The sequence below is a fragment of the Osmerus eperlanus genome, chromosome 5, assembly GCF_963692335.1.
Source record: "Osmerus eperlanus chromosome 5, fOsmEpe2.1, whole genome shotgun sequence".
NCBI classification, from domain to species: Eukaryota; Metazoa; Chordata; class Actinopteri; order Osmeriformes; family Osmeridae; genus Osmerus; species Osmerus eperlanus.
Window position 1 is genome coordinate 19,013,792 of NC_085022.1, and position 16,918 is coordinate 19,030,709.

The 16,918-nt window shown below is 41.8% G+C and overlaps 2 protein-coding genes across 3 annotated transcripts; one reads left to right on the forward strand and one right to left on the reverse strand.

Moving 5' to 3' along the window:
- The first annotated feature begins 303 nt into the window (after window positions 1-303).
- Window positions 304-6,871, forward strand: si:dkey-30c15.2 (uncharacterized protein LOC558938 homolog). The gene is made up of 12 exons (XM_062462315.1): window positions 304-545; window positions 678-721; window positions 1,230-1,293; window positions 1,824-1,970; window positions 4,235-4,333; window positions 4,444-4,496; window positions 4,622-4,732; window positions 4,947-4,992; window positions 5,102-5,173; window positions 5,498-5,651; window positions 5,770-5,840; window positions 5,937-6,871. Exons 1-12 carry the CDS (start codon window positions 510-512, stop codon window positions 6,093-6,095), a joined length of 1,056 nt encoding a protein of 351 aa, XP_062318299.1. The 5' UTR covers window positions 304-509; the 3' UTR covers window positions 6,096-6,871.
- A 1,464-nt stretch (window positions 6,872-8,335) lies between these two features.
- neto2b (neuropilin (NRP) and tolloid (TLL)-like 2b) lies at window positions 8,336-13,633 on the reverse strand. Of its 2 annotated transcripts, XM_062462316.1 has the most exons (12): window positions 13,410-13,633; window positions 11,881-11,937; window positions 11,621-11,764; window positions 11,191-11,439; window positions 10,990-11,037; window positions 10,752-10,879; window positions 10,487-10,588; window positions 10,123-10,249; window positions 9,734-9,847; window positions 9,481-9,611; window positions 9,303-9,395; window positions 8,336-9,096 (listed from the first exon to the last, which is right to left on the reverse strand). In XM_062462316.1, the coding sequence occupies exons 1-12, from the start codon at window positions 13,417-13,419 to the stop codon at window positions 8,650-8,652; spliced, it is 1,650 nt and encodes a 549-aa protein (XP_062318300.1). In that variant the 5' UTR covers window positions 13,420-13,633; the 3' UTR covers window positions 8,336-8,649. The 2 variants fall into 2 exon arrangements, with proteins under 2 accessions (XP_062318300.1, XP_062318301.1); XM_062462317.1 differs by lacking the exon at window positions 11,881-11,937.
- Window positions 13,634-16,918: the final 3,285 nt, after the last annotated feature.

The window sequence follows — 16,918 nt, forward strand, 5'->3', positions numbered from 1 at the left end:
TCATCGCCTATACACCTAGATATTCAGAACATATTCTATTCCATTATAGGCAATGGAAGATACTCTTAGATTAATATATTCTTATACCCTTTAAGATAAAAGGCAGTATTTTACTAGTTTTCTCTGTTAGATGTGGAAAACCCAAACCATATTGGTGCCAATGAAAAATCCCTAGCCAACTCCTATTCACCAAAGAAGCCCACACACACAAAGAGAGAGAGAGAGAGAGAGAGAGAGAGAGAGAGCGAGAGAGAGAGCGTCAGGTGGGAATTTTGCAGCAGGTGGTTTTACAAGCAAACATGTGACTTCACAGGTCCAAGGTGCATGCGCTCTGTCAACTTAGGGCTGTCTGTATGTTTGGAACATGCAGTTATTAGTGCAGCATATGTAGTGGTTGTAAGCTCATGGACTGAACAGATTGGCCCAGACAAAGGAACCGAACAGTTTGCTCCAGACTTTCTACATATAGGCTGCAGAACAACTTGGTTGTCTATAATTACTGGAATATTATGTTAACCATGGAAGGAACATTCAATGTCACACAGGTAATGAAAATTGTCTCTCACCTGTTGAATTCATGTGCCCATGACTGTGTTGACCTGATACTTGATCGTTTTCAGAACCACAGCCCACATGGGTTTAGCCCAACATTTATCCTGTGCCTATTTTTCTTTCAGATTGAAACTCTGTCAGCCATATATATAGTGTCGCTATCTTTCAGGTAAGATTTCTGTATTAGAATAAATTTCTTAGCCATATAAAGACAGAGATTATTTTATGCAATCCAACAGAGACATCTGATATGAAGTTTAGGAGTAGATGTTTATCATACGCTGTAAGCTCTCTTGTACTGCCATAGTTTTGCAGGACTGGTCAAACCAGTATAGTGACTTGTGACAGTGAGAAACTTGAATTCCATTCTGATTATAGCTCAGTGCATGTATCACAATTTGTACAGTGTTAAAAATATTCCCAAAAGTCCTCCCAAGTCTACATTTATGTATATTTTCATGTTTAAATACTGTAGGCAATAAGGACAGTTGTGTAGCTCAAAGTGGTTGTGTGTGTAAAGGGGGGGAGGGGGGACTGGTTAATGTAATTAATTACATTCATTCTTTCATAGTCAGTATTCTCTTTACTTACTATGGAGGATGACAGACTCATATAATCTTGTTTTCCTTTAATAACTGGATGTCTGTGTTAAACTAGAATGTTGCTTTATTTTACAGTTTAATTGGAAGCTTTTCTGTCCTTGTGGTTTCCATTGTCAAGTGGCAGCATCTGCAACGACAGGTGTGTTGGATAAACACAAGGCTGAAGTTAACCGGCTCTTACACAGCTCCTACACAACCTGTCCTGGACACAGTGACAAAACAGTGACAGTTATCATTAGCCTGCTCTTCAAAAACATGCCCTCTCCAACTCCCCTGTCATTCCATGCTACATGTATCATAGGACAGCAACAGTGAAACTGACAGCTTCAATAACATATTTTTCCAACCGACATGTCGCACCAGAGAGTCAGTCAGTACAAGATCTCTGTGCCTTATCTGCTCCACCCAAACACTGAGAAGCACAGCACGTGCAGGAATACAGAAACCGCCCCCGATTTGCTTTGTGAGACATATAGGAACCTCCATGTGCCCTTTCGGTTATCAGAAGTGCATGGCAGAGATCTTGGTCACATATTTGGAGTAAATATTGCCATGTTATGTACATACTGTAAAGGTATTTCAAAGCTGTACAGACATACTACACACACACCCAAAGCTGCAAAAAATATGTTCACAGTGAAACAAATGTTTTTCTTTCTGTTTGTGTAGGTTAAGCCACTGGTACAGTTGGCACTGGCTGATCTTCTGGCTGCCTCCATCCTCATGTTCACCAGCTGCATGAACTTCTTCCAGCCTGGAACTTTCTACTTTGTCCAGAGTGTAACTGTCTGTATGCGTGCTTTGCCTCTGTCTCTGGTAAGTCCCTTTCAGTTCCTAAACTACACTTGAAAACCGGCTGAGTCACTTTAAAACATTTCAGATTACATAACATCCTTGTTTGTTTGTTTGTTTGTTTATTCGCATTTATACAATGATAAAAACAATATAAAGATACAAAAGAAGAGAAGAAAAAAAACATGCAGGTGGAACTTAATAGTCAATATTATACATTAATCAAACTAAACAACATTTTCCAAGATAAACAAATGAAATAAGTCGAAATTTTACCATAAATTATCTATATGAATTATAAGTTAATTACACGTGTGAAACAAAAGTGAAAACAACAGAGAATCGTTGAAATTTTACCAGAAATTACCAAATGAAACTCATTTTATATCATTGAACATAATAAATACGTGATCGATACTAAATAAATTTAACAAATTGCAAAAGAAATGAGTAGAAATGATGCATAGAAGTGTTTACATGTATATCAGGTTGTCAAATATCGAAGAAAAAAACAAAAAACAAACAAGGAAAACAAACCAGAAAAACAACAAATTAGGTGAAAGTAGTGCTTGGATTTTCTATGAAATCTTTTTTTAGAAGTTTTTTGAAAACGGGGAATGACAAGCAAGATTGTTGCAGTTGGGTTAGATTATTCCATATGGTGGGGCCTCTAAACATTATTGTATGTTGTTTTAGACTAGATTTTGTCATGATTGGTCTTAAAAAATTCTGGTGTCTTGTATAGTGGTGGTGAATATCTGAGTTGAAGTTAAAAATACTTTTGTAATGTTGAGGTAGGTAAGCGCTATTATGAACAATCTTATGGACAAATAAGGCAATTTGAAATTTATTGATATCAAATACCTTCATAACATTTAAATCATGGAACAGAGCTGCTGTGTGTGCTGTGAATGAGGCATTTGCTGCAATTCGTACAAAGCGCTTTTGTAAAAGGTAAAGAGGTTTGATGGATGTTGTGTACGTGCTAGCCCATATTATATTGCAGTAAGTTAGATAAGGATAAATCAAACTATAATAAAGAATCATGAATGTATTTCCCGATAGCAAGGTTTTGACTTTCCTTATGATGCCAATGTTTTTGGATTTTTTTTTACAAACAAAATCAATTTGTTTTTTCTAAGAAAGTTTCTCGTCTATTATTATGCCTAAGAAGCGGGTGTGACTTACCTCATTGATAGCTTTGTCATTAATATAGATCTTAACTTTTTCTTTATCATATTTCTTGTTTCTGCCTGCAAAAATAATGAAGTTAGTTTTTTTTACATTGAGGGATAATTTATTTGCCTTGAACCATTGATTTACCTTATACAATTCATTATTCATAGATGTCACTAAAGTGTAAACATTTTTGTGGGACATAAATTGGTATCGTCTGCAAATAACAGGGCAAATATTTTTTTTGATACTGACGCCAAATCATTAACATAAATTAAGAATAAGAGGGGGCCAAGAATGGATCCTTGTGGTACACCACATGTTAATACATTTTCGGAGGAAATATTATTTTGATTAGAGACGAACTGCTTTCTGTTAGTCAAATAGTCTTTTAGCCAACGTAGGGTGGAGTCGGTAAATCCATATGCCAAAATGGAATCCTTCGAAAACAGTGACTCAGTAAAACTTCAACGTGACAACTGAATCATAATGGCACACTCACCTTTGCAATATAATATAGAGGGACCCACTGTTCTTTTAAAATGAACTTTTCCTCCATAAACATGTGAGGTCATGTTTCAAGTTATGCCAAGGGAGATTGTATTGCCCTGTTAAGGACATTGCAGTTACACTACAGCCGACACCATGAAGCAATGATAATAGGCCGTGCGTTATGTGATGAGGTTAAGGCCATATGTACTATTTGCAGGTAAAATGTCTTGAGACGTGTTTTGTAGAAATCTTTGTAGGTCTGGACTGTGTTATCGCAGTTTAAAACGTTTAAATGAATTGAGGCACTTATAGCTCCCTATGTCTGGTCTTCTTTTCTTAGATGTTGTCTTATAAGTCGTCCCCATTTCTTTCTTTCTCTCTCTCTCTCTCTCTCCCTCTCTCTTTCTCTTTTTCTCTCTCTCTCTCTCTCTCTCTCTCTCTCTCTCTCTCTCTCTCTCTCTCTCTCTCTCTCTCTCTCTCTCTCTCTCTCTCTCTCTCTCTCTATGTCTCTCTCTCTCTCTCTCTCTCTCTCTCTCTCTCTCTCTCTCTCTCTCTCTCTCTCTCTCTCTCTCTCTCTCTCTCTCTCTCTCTTGCTATCTCTCTCTCTATCTGTGTTACAGATGTTTTACTGCGTATCATTTCTGTTTGTGATGGTTTATGCCTGGGAGTCCAAGCATGCAATCGAAGGATGGAGGGAGAGACCAGCAAACAATGAGGAGGTGAGAACCCACAAAATGTGCTTTAAATTCAGACCCAACGCCTCAGATCAGTACACCCTCATTCTCCACCCCCCGTTCTCCTGCCCACCCTCCTGCTTTTCTGGTTATAGCCCTTCTGCAGAAGAAGAGTTGGAGCTGTTCATGTACTATATGCTGTTGTGTGGTAAGTCAGTCCTACTGTTCAGCTCGATGTGACCTATTTACTTGACAAAAGAATGTCATCTCAGTGTTTGAATGTTTCGACTTCACATTTTAACTTGAGCGTTGGTTTTTGTTTATGTTTCACAGGTTGTTGCCAGTTGTGTTTTACCTGCTGTACACATTCACAGATGCTTTGACCCTTGCCCCCATCCATCCACCAAAATCAGACAACCTCATGAAAGACAGATACTGCACCAGGTAAATACACCACTTTGCAAACCATTAAAGTATCTCACCAATGTTAGGAGCTCAATGCCCCCATCCCTTCTGGGCACTTTGAACCGGCAAACACAAGAACACAGGAGAATGTATTGCCTTTGTGGATACTACTTTATACATCATGTCCTTGAATGATCTAAAACACAGTCTTACATTTTTGGTCTAACAAACTTGCTGCGGTTTTTCCTATTAGTTGTATCCCGCTTCTACATATTTGGACGGACACCTGTTCAAATAACGTGAGTGTAGAAACATCAGAGCAGTTTCACTGCTTACCATGGTTCTCAAATTGATAATGAAATACATGCTCATGGGTGATGAACATAACCACTGTTTTACATTTTACAGGAAAAGATCCACGACTTGCTTATTCGAATAATTATTTTCATCTTCGTCATACCAGTTATTGTCTGTTGCACAGTAAGTAGCACCTCTTGAGTCATGTACAGTATATTTATTTAATATACCTCAAATATGTTTGACAGAAGTCAGTGTAGAAAAGGTATGTATTACAATGCAGTTGTATTCAGGTGTCAGGTGGCTGAGCGGTTAAGGAATTGGGCTAGTAATCCGAAGGTTTCTGGTTCGATTCCCGGCCTTGCAAAATGACGTTGTGTCCTTGGGCAAGGCACTTCACCCTACTTGCCTCGGGGGAATGTCCCTGTACTTACTGTAAGTCGCTCTGGATAAGAGCATCTGCTAAATGACTAAATGTAATGTAACTGTACTTATGTGCCTGTGTAGGTTTTGTACTATAAGATCGGCCGTTGGCAGCTCAGGTATGCGGAGGACGGACTATTTCCTGTGGAAGGAGACGGACACTCCAGGAGGAGACTGAGAGGAGCGTTCTCCTTAGCTCGTAACATGGTGCTCGTAACCATCTTCTGCTGGACACCAGGTACAAAACATGCACACACACTCATACTGTCTCACACATACACACTAACACACACACATACCCAAACTCAAATACATATAATTTGATTGTAATTACATGTTTTTTTTCCCCATTACAGTCCTGCTTCTCATAGTACTGTCAGTGACAAATATACCCCAACAGCAACTATTCCTTCTCTATGTCATACAGGTTTGTTTCAACACACCTTTAGACATGCGTATCATCCGTATGTAGATCACAGTATTGATGAATATCTTTTGAATTGGTGGTGAATCTGTGTTTCAGGCCGGGACAATGTCTCTGCAGGGCTTTTTGAACAGTGTATTCTACGCCTGGTGGCGCCCCAACTTCAGAGATGCTGTTCTAGGAGAGAGGACGCCCCTGATACATACGCCTTTGGCCTTCTTTGATGAATCACTGAGGCCGGAGCCTCGACACCTTTAAAGACTTGTGGGTAGAACAACTCATTGATCTACGATAAGCCCACTCTTGGCAAACACGGACCTTGACTGTGAAAAGGAAGGATAATAACCTGAGATCAAAGAGAAACAGGAGTGTCATCTATTTTACCCCAAACTGGATGGATGGGAGGCTGGAGAGTACATGTACTGTATGTTGTGCATCGCAAGGTTATATGGAGGACTCCGGCCCACTGTTCCCAAACAAGATGAAACAATGTGTACTGTCTGTTTGTGGATCACAATTGAAAATCCATCTCTTAATTCTTTGCCCCACATGGATTGGTCTGGTGTACAGCAGATGTGTGAAGGTAAAGGGATTTTGGTAGCACTTTATTTATGGAATATCAACTGGTTAATAAAATGTTTTTTGGTTTTCCCCCCTTGTGATAGTAAAATGTACGTTATTTGTTGTGAATGAGACGTTGATTATTAGAAACAGACTCTATTGAATTTTATTGAATTAGTTGTATTCAAAAGGTTTACAAAGCACTTCCTCAATGTCAGTTTTTTTTAGGTTATTCAGGATGTTTGTGTATAGAATGCTATTGGACTGCTGTTTTATCCCATGAACAAAGGTTTGTAGATGTAAAACTTACTGTATAGAGTGATAAAAAATAGTTGTTACCTGCCATTTGGATGTTATATTTATTTGTTGGCCAGTACTGTAGCAAAATCGGACAAAGGGATCTCCCTATACGCTGTATACTGATTTTCAACTCCGTTTTACTTCATTTATACAATAAAAGCAAGTGGCCTGAGGCTGATAGTATATGATTATTTCTCCAGTTCTCGGTGCTTCCCCCTCATTTCAAGGTCAGGGCAATGAACAAGTTACCTCGTGTTTAAAAATAAAAGTCTTATTGTGTTTGGTGACGTTGTGTCAGTCAAACATGAACCCATGGCTTCAATCAGAATTTCGGGTTGACTGACGGGTTGACAGACAACTTACTGCATACTAAACTGTAGAGACAAAAGGAGTAGGATGTCCTAGGATACAAAGATTTGCAACGGTCTTATGTTGTCAGTAATGATACTTGTGAGGTTAAAAGTTATCCTTAAGCACACAAGCACATACCCACTCACCCCCTCCCCTGACACACACACACACCTGTGCAGAACATTAGTGCATCCCACCACTCTCCCCCTCCTCTCAGCCCTGTGTAAATGTTGCCTCTGGACACACCCGTTGGTAGAACAGGCAAAGAGTACACTCCTTATTGCCCCCTTCTGTCTAATGATTAACCAGTGTCAATCAGCACAGGTGTGTTAACTTGTTCTGAATCACATGACCAGACAGAACGTAGCTTAGTCACTCTCACCTTGGTCCTAAAGTTGCACCGTAAAGCACATACCTTAGAATGTTGAAGTTGATTCGTGATTTCATAAAAAGAGGGTTGGTCAGTATGCATGATTATTGTCATCCTCAAAGAGAAACCGAAGGAGACCCCATGTCATCCAAGTCTTGGTTGCATCACACCAAGGCCGTAATCATAATACATATTGGGGGGGACACACCCCCCCCCAATATTCAAATCTGGTCAAAATGTCCCCCCCAATATATTGATATAAAAATATAAATGTGCTACGCTACGACAGGCAACCACGCACGCTGTCCAAAATTATCATTAAAAAATGTATTCGTCCATATTGGTGTGTGTGTTTGTATTTGTGTACTGTGTGTTTGTATATATGGATGCTATTTTTATCAGATGTGCTAGTGGCATTTAAACATAACATTATTTATCATTGAAATAACGGTGCTCTTACCAAATGGTAATCAAACGGTTTCTGACGTATTTCTTGTTGAATAATCTACAACAAATGTCTGGTCCTGGTGAGCCCCAGACAGACACGCAGCACCTGTAAGTTAACCATATCAACATGGATTGTGTTATGAAGCACCTTTATTTAAGAGGGGGTTTTCTTACCTGTCGCAAGACTTTTGAGACTGTTAACCAAAGTAATTTTTAACTATATATTACTTAAGTGTGGGTGACCGAAAAAGGAAACCACCATAGTTAATTTTTATCTTAACATTTTCAAACTCCCACATGTTTCCATTGAATATGTGTGATAGGGTGATACCAACTCTTAGCTAAAAGATGCTAAAGAGGAACTGTAAATAAAGAAATTCAACCCTCGTATTCATCAAATGGTTTACATCTCATGTTGCACTCACCATGTCTCTGGAGAGAGACCCCAATCCAAAGATAGAGAAAGATACAGAGAAAAGTGAGAGTTTAATCTTTTAAATCGTTTTTAAATCTACAAAACTTCCTGTTTGTATACAAATTTATAATAAACCACGCATTAGCTGTACTGTATTTTGTTTATAACTCAATGTATCCAAATCAAATACAAAAAACGATTTCAGGAAAGTAAAGCTGAAATAGGTAAATACTATAAAGTACTTTAAATATGTAGACACACGACTCAGAGCAGGAAGAGCAGACCCCTGTCTTTTCCCAAATGAGTTAATACTGTATACTGTTCTGACCAGGAGGAACACTCTAACAAGATGGTTTTGCTTCATCCTACTAGAAGTCCATGGACAAAGATCTATGCTGAACCATTTCATATTTCCCTCTTCCTCTCCCACCTCTACGGACGTACAAAACACATCTCCCGCCCTCTTCCTCCTCCTCCATCTCCTCCTCCTCCATCACTCGATCCTGTCCACGATGGCCCAGCTCCGCCAGCCTCCGAGTCCCCTCCTGACGGCAGGGCTTCATGCTGGGCCAGGACTTCTTCCGCAGGCTGCTGTTCCTGTTCACGCTCCCGAGAGGGGGTAAGGAGCTCTGGAAGTCCCCCCTGAATGGAGTAAGCTCCATGGATCCGGTCACCAGGGGGGGCGCCCCACGACTGAGGGAGCCCTGCGAGCCACAGTGGTGCTCGTGGACGCAACGAGATGTTGTGGAGGAGCGTCTCAGAGCTTGCAGAGACTGGAGCTCCTCAGGCAGCTCCCCCATGTCCTCAGGCAGCTCCTAAGGAGAATCACAATAAGACAAAATCACAATTTCAAGGGGGCCGGACCTGTTGATGTTCACTTCCACTAATGCCACAATAGCATGCATGCAATGACAGCGATACACTCAAACATTGGCTTATTTCCAAAATAAAGAGGCCTACAAAAGCGTCACCATATTGATGGTGACGGAGCAAGAGCAACAGGTGCATTAAACCGACCCACCTTGTCTCTGAGGGAAAAGAGCTCGTAGTTAGGAGGGTCAAACACTTCCTGGTACTCAGGTCGGTTGAACGGGATGCTCTTCTTCACCAACACCTTTACAGCCGTAAGTTGTAGTCGTGTCAAACGCAGCAAACCGACAGAGATGGAAGACAAGTGTGACTGTGTGGACGTGGAGTACCTTCTTGCGTGGTTGCTTGACCTGCACCAGGATGGAGAGGATGAGCAGGAGCAGGACTACTCCTGTAGACACAGCAATCACTGTCCCGTGGGTCTTAGTGATCTGGTGGAACAGACCTTTGGGCTTCTTTTCTGGATGAGTGGAGATAGAGAAAGAGAGGTGGAAAAGATATGAAAGGAAGAATTGACATGTTGCAACCTGGAAAGAGCAGCACATAAACTGAGGGGTTGGGTGTTCTTTCACAGCAGTTCACCTTTGCAGTTGCTCTCATCCCAGGGAAATACACAGTTCTGCACACCATTACACACCAGAGAGTTGTTGATGCACATGTTGCTATGGCAGAAAAAAGTGTTGCTTGAACATGGAGCTGAAGGGAAAAGCAGAGATGGCTTGTGTGTCAGAGGAACAAACAGATGCAGACACTTCAAGCATCTTACAGAGATAAAAGTAACGGTAGGAGGTTACAATGAAAACTGAGGCAGACATTTATTCATACTGTAGACAGTAATCCAACTGTACGATGTCTGTAGACTGACTGTAATGTTATTGGAAAACACTAGAGGGCGCAATGATGACATCCCATCACAGGGGATTCCAGATGAGGACAGAGAAAGAGATGTTTCCGGAGAAGGACAGACTCACGGTCCGCGAACGAGGTGAAGAGCATGCGGAAGCGACTAAGCCTGCTGTTCTCGTCTGCCCACATCCTGACCACAGCCACACCGTGGTCCAGCATGATATCGTTGGCTACTGTGCTGCAGAACTTGGCCTGTCAGGAAAAGCTCAACTATTCATCACAGTCACATGGTTCTCTGTCAAAGCTCTAGGTTTACATTTACATTTAGTCATTTAGCAGACGCTCTTATCCAGAGCGACTTACAGTAAGTACAGGGACATTCCCCCCAAGGCAAGTATGGTGAAGTGCCTTGCCCAAGGACACGTCATTTGGCACGGCCACCTGACTCCCTTAGATACATGTGGTTCCTGGTCTGGCTCGTTGTCCTACCTTCAGGTCTTCGATGGCACTGCTTCCATCGTACACAGCCACAAAGTTCTTCTTACACTCGTTAGAGTTCTCCATCTGGTATTCTAGGAAGCGCAGGTAAATCTGGCACAGAGAGAGGGAGAGCGTGAGTTAGTAGAGTACGGTAACATCATAGCTGAAGGCTGAATCCAGTGCAGAGAGAGACAGAGAGGTATCGGATAAAGGGTGTCTGTTGAAATCCCCTCTCGTTGCTCGTTGATCTGGTTGACATCACGTGTCGAGAGACCTTGAAGTTGAGCGGAGCTCGGATGGTCCAGATGCAGTCCACCGCCTGGTCAGGCTTCACCCTGTGCTCCTCCTCGACCTGACTGGAGCGGATCATCCCATCGGCACCCCCAAGCTCAAACTGGCAGTCTAGGACACAGAGACAGGGAGGGGCAAGGTTACGGACGGTGGAGTTTCTTTTTTTATGTGAAGGATACTGGACGCTTTTATCCAACATGTGAGAAGAGAGTTTGGGTTACCTGGGATGGGATTTAAAATCCCTCCCACGTGGAGATGGAACTCTGGGTCTAGGACGAGGAGGAAGACATTAGAGACTGCAGAATGGAAAATGTCAGCCACCTGCTGAACAGGAACATGTCCTGAGTGTGGTGTAAATGCCTTTCTCCTAAAGGAGCATAGTTGACAGTGTATTGTGAAAGTGTGTCTTTGTGATAGGGTACCAATAATGTAGTTGTACTGGACCCGAAAACCCTGGCCCTCCAACTCGTCATCACTGAAGAAGCGGATCCACATGAAGCGTCCACTAGACAGGACCCGACCAGGGCTGGCGGAACCGCAGAACCGGTTGATGAGTGGCGAGAAGCTGAAGGGGCCATCCCTCACCTCGATGTGGTCAAAGCGGCACTCAAAGGATGACTCCATGAAGAAGGTGTCATCAAACTTTAGCTCAATCCTCTGACGTGGTAGGGCTGGGTAGGGGATACAATCACATAGATACCAACGTTCCAACAATATGGATTATACTAGTCTTTTAATTTTGGGGGGGGGGGGGGGGGGTGACCAGAGCAATACTGCATAGATCTAGTCTAGTCTACAGACATTGCAGTCTAGGGATGTGTGTGTTTGTGCATGTGTGTAAGAGAGAAATACCTTCCAGTATGTACACACACTCCTTGTTAGGAGGATATGAGTTAGGGTAGTTTGGAGAGCTGAACATGCCTCCATCAGGGCTCTTGTTCCAGGTGCCACATTGGCGAGCATTCTGTGAAGTCTGACTTGCAAGCTGAGACGACCCTACGGAGAATATCACAGCCAAACCACAGAGCAGGGCACGAGGATGTGAGCCCATCAGGGACCCTGTTTTGTATCTGGTAAATACTGAAACCTGCTGGTCATGATGCGGTACCCACCCTTGGTTTTCTGTGCTAGTGCAAAGCCCTCCTCAATCAGTATGAGAAGTGTCCAAGCTGCAACAACGATGCAGGGATAAACGGGGATGATGGGGGGTTAAGGGTAAGGGAGGAAAATAGAGCACGTGCGAGAGAGGAGAGATGAGAGAGAGGGGGAGAGATAGGTTGGTTAGTGTCGGAGTGGGAAAACTGGAGGACGGCCCCTTTTGTATTGAGACTGCCTTTAATATGTCATGTTTGTGAACCAGGCTGATCTGGGAGGGATCCTTGAGAGAAATATTGACATTAGGAAAACATATAATCCAGCCAAATGGAAAGTTAGGGGACAGATGCTCTTACCACAAACTTTGTCCCAGGTGTGGGAGGCCTGTTATAACTGATAGGCAAGTAATAAAGAACTCATGGGCTCTATGCAAAAAAAAAATTAGGACATTAGACCACTGCAACCCCTGAGTTAAATGTCAGACCAGCCCCCTTGGCATATAACATATTGACAAGGAGCAGAGAGGGAAATTGACATGTAACAACTGGTTATCTTGCAACACAGTTATGTTTAGAGTATAAAGCAAGCTTGTGCTTGTGCAACAGTTGGGATTTTCATGCACGAAATACCCAGTGTGTGTGTATCATATATTGAAGTGAATAAAACCACTTGAATTTGATTCAACCACGACTGAGCGTCCTTTTCGATGATCTAAGAAACGAGATCCGACATTAGTTAACGAGTGCCAAGTCAAACTGAAAGAGACGCTAGAGTGAATGAGAGATGAAACAAGCGGGGGAAGAATAGAAAGTTAGCTACTTAATAGGATTAGGTCTGTTCTTGCTTTGCCAGAGTTATAAAATAGACTCTGCACACCAATTTCTCTCTGGCTGCCTAAACCTCAATCCCCTCTCTCATTCTGCAGCCTATACAGGATATATCTGTGATTGTGACCTAGTGGTGGTGAAAAAAAAGAGTAGTGGATAGCTACTTGCATTCAGAAGACCATCGCATAATACATTAATGCAATGGATAAAAAGGTGACTGGTCAGACCTCGGATAATGATGATCAAATAAGAAAATGTTACTATGACAGATCTCTCAGGATTATCTCTTACTCTTACACTGTACACGGTCATAGGTACGCATACCTTGCCATTCTTACTCAATTGCCAACTAAAAAATGTAGATATTCAAGTATGGACAATTGTACCAAAATATTCATACGTATCATTTTGTTTGGCACACACACACTCTCTCTCTCGCGCGCGCGCACACACACACACAAACACACACAAACACCCAAGGGGCGAAAGCGGTGCAGTTGGTGTTTTTATAGTGGCTCAAGCGGGAAGCGGGAGCTGTCACTTCAGCACCACCGGTTGCCGATTAGCCACTACATCACCTGGTTTAGTTCGACCTACAGCCACACAATAATGTAAGAAGCATAAACTAAGCTTTGACACATTTTACAGCTGAACCCACGTCCTCGATTTTCCCTTGCAATATCAAGAAGATGACTCAAATCTTCTCATGTCAAACTCACCTATGTGCATCTCCTCTCCTGATAAAAAATCTTCTCGTTTGCTTGCTGCTGTTATCAAATCTCCCCTTCTTATGTCCTTATCCTACATTCCCCAATGCTAGACACAGCACGTATTCAAGGACTTCGAGATCTCAACTTTCATCCTGTCCATTATTCCATTGATCAGAATAAGATGCTGTTTTAAAATATCCCTTTAAAATAATTCTTTAAAGACAATTAAGTGCTGTTCAGTGACGCCAGATGGGATGGGGGTCCACTGTTAAGGTCTTATGTAGAGCGTTTAGTTGATGTTCTCGCAGCCTAATGGAAGATGCGTCTGCGGGTGCTGCTGTTTTCAAGATTGGGCACAGTTGGCGCGGGCACTGTCAAGACAGTGCGCATGCCTCAATTTACGTCGATTGTAAAATATTTCCTCGACATGTTTTTAAAACCAGAAACTTTGATCTACTTTTGGTTTGCTGCTTATCTGTTACAGCCCAATTATGCCAAATGAATATAATTAACCTTTTTGAAAATACTCTAACTCGCCTACAATCTTGAACGACACACACACACACACACACACACACACACACAGATAGGCTACAAACACACAACCATCTGAGCCAAATACAAATTAGGCATAAATCAGAGGGCACAATTTCTGAGCCACTGCACGTGTTGCTATGGGAACCTTGCTGGGGTCTTGTCTTTCACATTTAAGGCAATCATTAAGACAATGAAAACTGTGGTTTAAGATGTGGGGCAGAGGAATCAGGGACCTTAAAATGAGAAAGAGACTTGCAGAAAACCTAATCTGTAATTGTCTAGTGCACCAGCCCCACCAGCAGTATAAGTGTATTTAATCTCCTCTGAAACAGTATGGAGAGAAACACTCAATGAAATATATTGTTCCCATGAACTGGTGTATTACTACAATCAAATAAGTCCTCTTGTGAAAAACCAATGACTTACTTATTGACCAAATCTTTCTTTTAGCCTGGAAGTAATTTAATTAAGTAATTTAAACGCACATATACTCACATAAATGTTGATTTGTGAGAAATACAGAGTTTGAAGAATAATATATATATATACAGTATATATATATGTGTGTGTGTGTTTAACTAAACAAATCAGCCATTTCATAATTGTTCATTCCATAATAATTGAGGTTGTAGTCTGTGTTATAGGTTACTCACAGTAAACAACCTATTTTAGGGACTTTGTTACATCTTCTATTGAGGAGCAGATGAGAAGCAGGACGATAAAGTACTATTCTAGTCACAGCCCCATATGACAACAGATTGCACAAAGAGACTGCAGACAGTTCCTCATTAGGAATACACAACAATGCGCTAAACCTTAACAATCTATCCACAATGAAATCCATTGGAAAGATTTGTAGGCCAGTCACTTTTGGGATTAATGGATTCAAGTCTATTCGATCTCCTCATCCCTGTTGGTTCTATCCCTTTGAATTGTCTCTGGACATTTGAATTTTCACTTTTTATTATTATATTCACTTTTCATTTTCTTCTCAGTTTATCCCTCGCTTGCATGGAAACAAAAGCTGGTTTTATCCATTTTCTCCATATGTGGCACTATGGGGTGCTGAGTGCAATCAAAAGCACAAAGTATAGTATTTGAAACACACACACACTTACATTTAATTATATTTTTCTTGCAACTCTACAGTTCCAGTCCTCGCTTCACCTTTGAGAGTACTGCAATGTTTGGCTTAAATTCTGACTTTTTAATTTTTTTATTAGTTGTATCACTCTTTTTCACTGTAAAAATGTCCACATTATTTCTACATTGTCAAATTAATGAATCCCTTGAAACAGTTCAAGAGAATATGTTTGATGACACGTTTCACAAATTGGATTTCCTTCAGTCAGTCGTTTAGAAAAGGAAAAGGAAAAGTGAGGGAAAACCACTCATTCAAGTTCAACAAGAAGTCACCCTGAACAGAGACATACTTTTCCTGGCAATGAAAGATCCATGAACACACAAACGCACACACACACACACACACACACACACACACATCTGTATACATACACATAGTCACATCCACAGCTGAAGCTAAGTTCATCCCTGTGCCTGGAATGGATAAGGAGCATAGGAGATGTGTAGTATCTCTATATCCCAATTCCTTGCTCTTTTAAAAGCACTGCACAACATACAGAATTTAGTGATGGCAAAAGTAGAGAGCTAAAAGAATTCTTTTGGCATAGCTGATGTTGGTGAACAGTGCCATATTTGTATGCTAATACTGCTACTTGTTTGACATGCAGAACTCAGAGGACCCAGAGGACTCCCTCTGGTTGTCAGAAATACCTTTGATGTTGAGTGACTTCCTCTTGTTGCTCTGTATGTGTGTGTATGAGACACAGATTGAGAGTAAGAGAGAGAGCGTGTTAGAGAGACAGTGAGAGAGATTATTGCCGTCATCTCCTCCCTTTAAACCTCCACTTTCTGCAACATACATTTTAGTAGAAGAAGTACAAGATGTACCTTCTTCTCCAGTCCTATACAAAGGTTAAGCCATGAGATGTAATGCTTGTAATGCTTTTCTGACCAAGACAGCTGTTAAAGGCAGGTACTACATCACATGATCTTGTTTGAGAAGATCCCGGATCTGAACACAGACATTTGACCCTCTCAGTCCAGCTGTGCAACAATCCATGCTGATGTAAACCCTCTATTCGGGGTCGCCCAGAATCGGGCGGAGCTGTTTCATGCAGGATGCAGTCAGTCAGCCTCACCATCACACCACGCAGTCTTGACCATAGATATATATAAAGGGTAGATGTCTCGTCCGCGTTGCCGGACAACGGAGTCGAACGTCCGCACATGGTGACCATCTTGCTACAGTCAACTCGCTCACCCATAACATTGTGTTGGTGCTAACATGTACTATGTATGGGTGAGCGAGTTGACTGTATCAAGATGGCCGCCATGTGCGGACGTTCTAGACTCCGCCGTACGACATCTAGCCTTTATATATATCTATGGTCTTGACACTCCCACTTTACAGCCAGGAAGCTCTTTTTAAGGCCAGGGAGTCTCCCGCAATCCCACATTATGCCACGGATGTCGAGACAATGTCCAAGTGGGTTATCGGCAGAAAGTCGGTGCAAGCAGAACCATATATGCCAAGACAATGTGTTTGTTTTGTCAATGAAGTGTCTTATAACTTACTACTGAGTCTTCCTGCCTGAACCAAGTAGCTAAACAGTTAACTCACCAAAAAGAAAGTGAATTAAAAACCTAAAAGGCCTAAACCCAGATGTTCTGGAGTCTTGGGCTGCTGCTACAGACATGGGACCATCTGCTTGCCTGAAAGTACATCTCATTAGTGAGATGCCTCCATGTCTACATCCAAATCACTACGAAAATCTCTCTCATGGTACCATCCCACCCTCACCTCTCTGCCTCAAGTGCCCTAATGTTCCTGGTTAAACGCAGGGTTTGCATCTCTGGGAGGTGGTGTGTGCGTGTGTGTGTGTGTATTCATGCCTCCA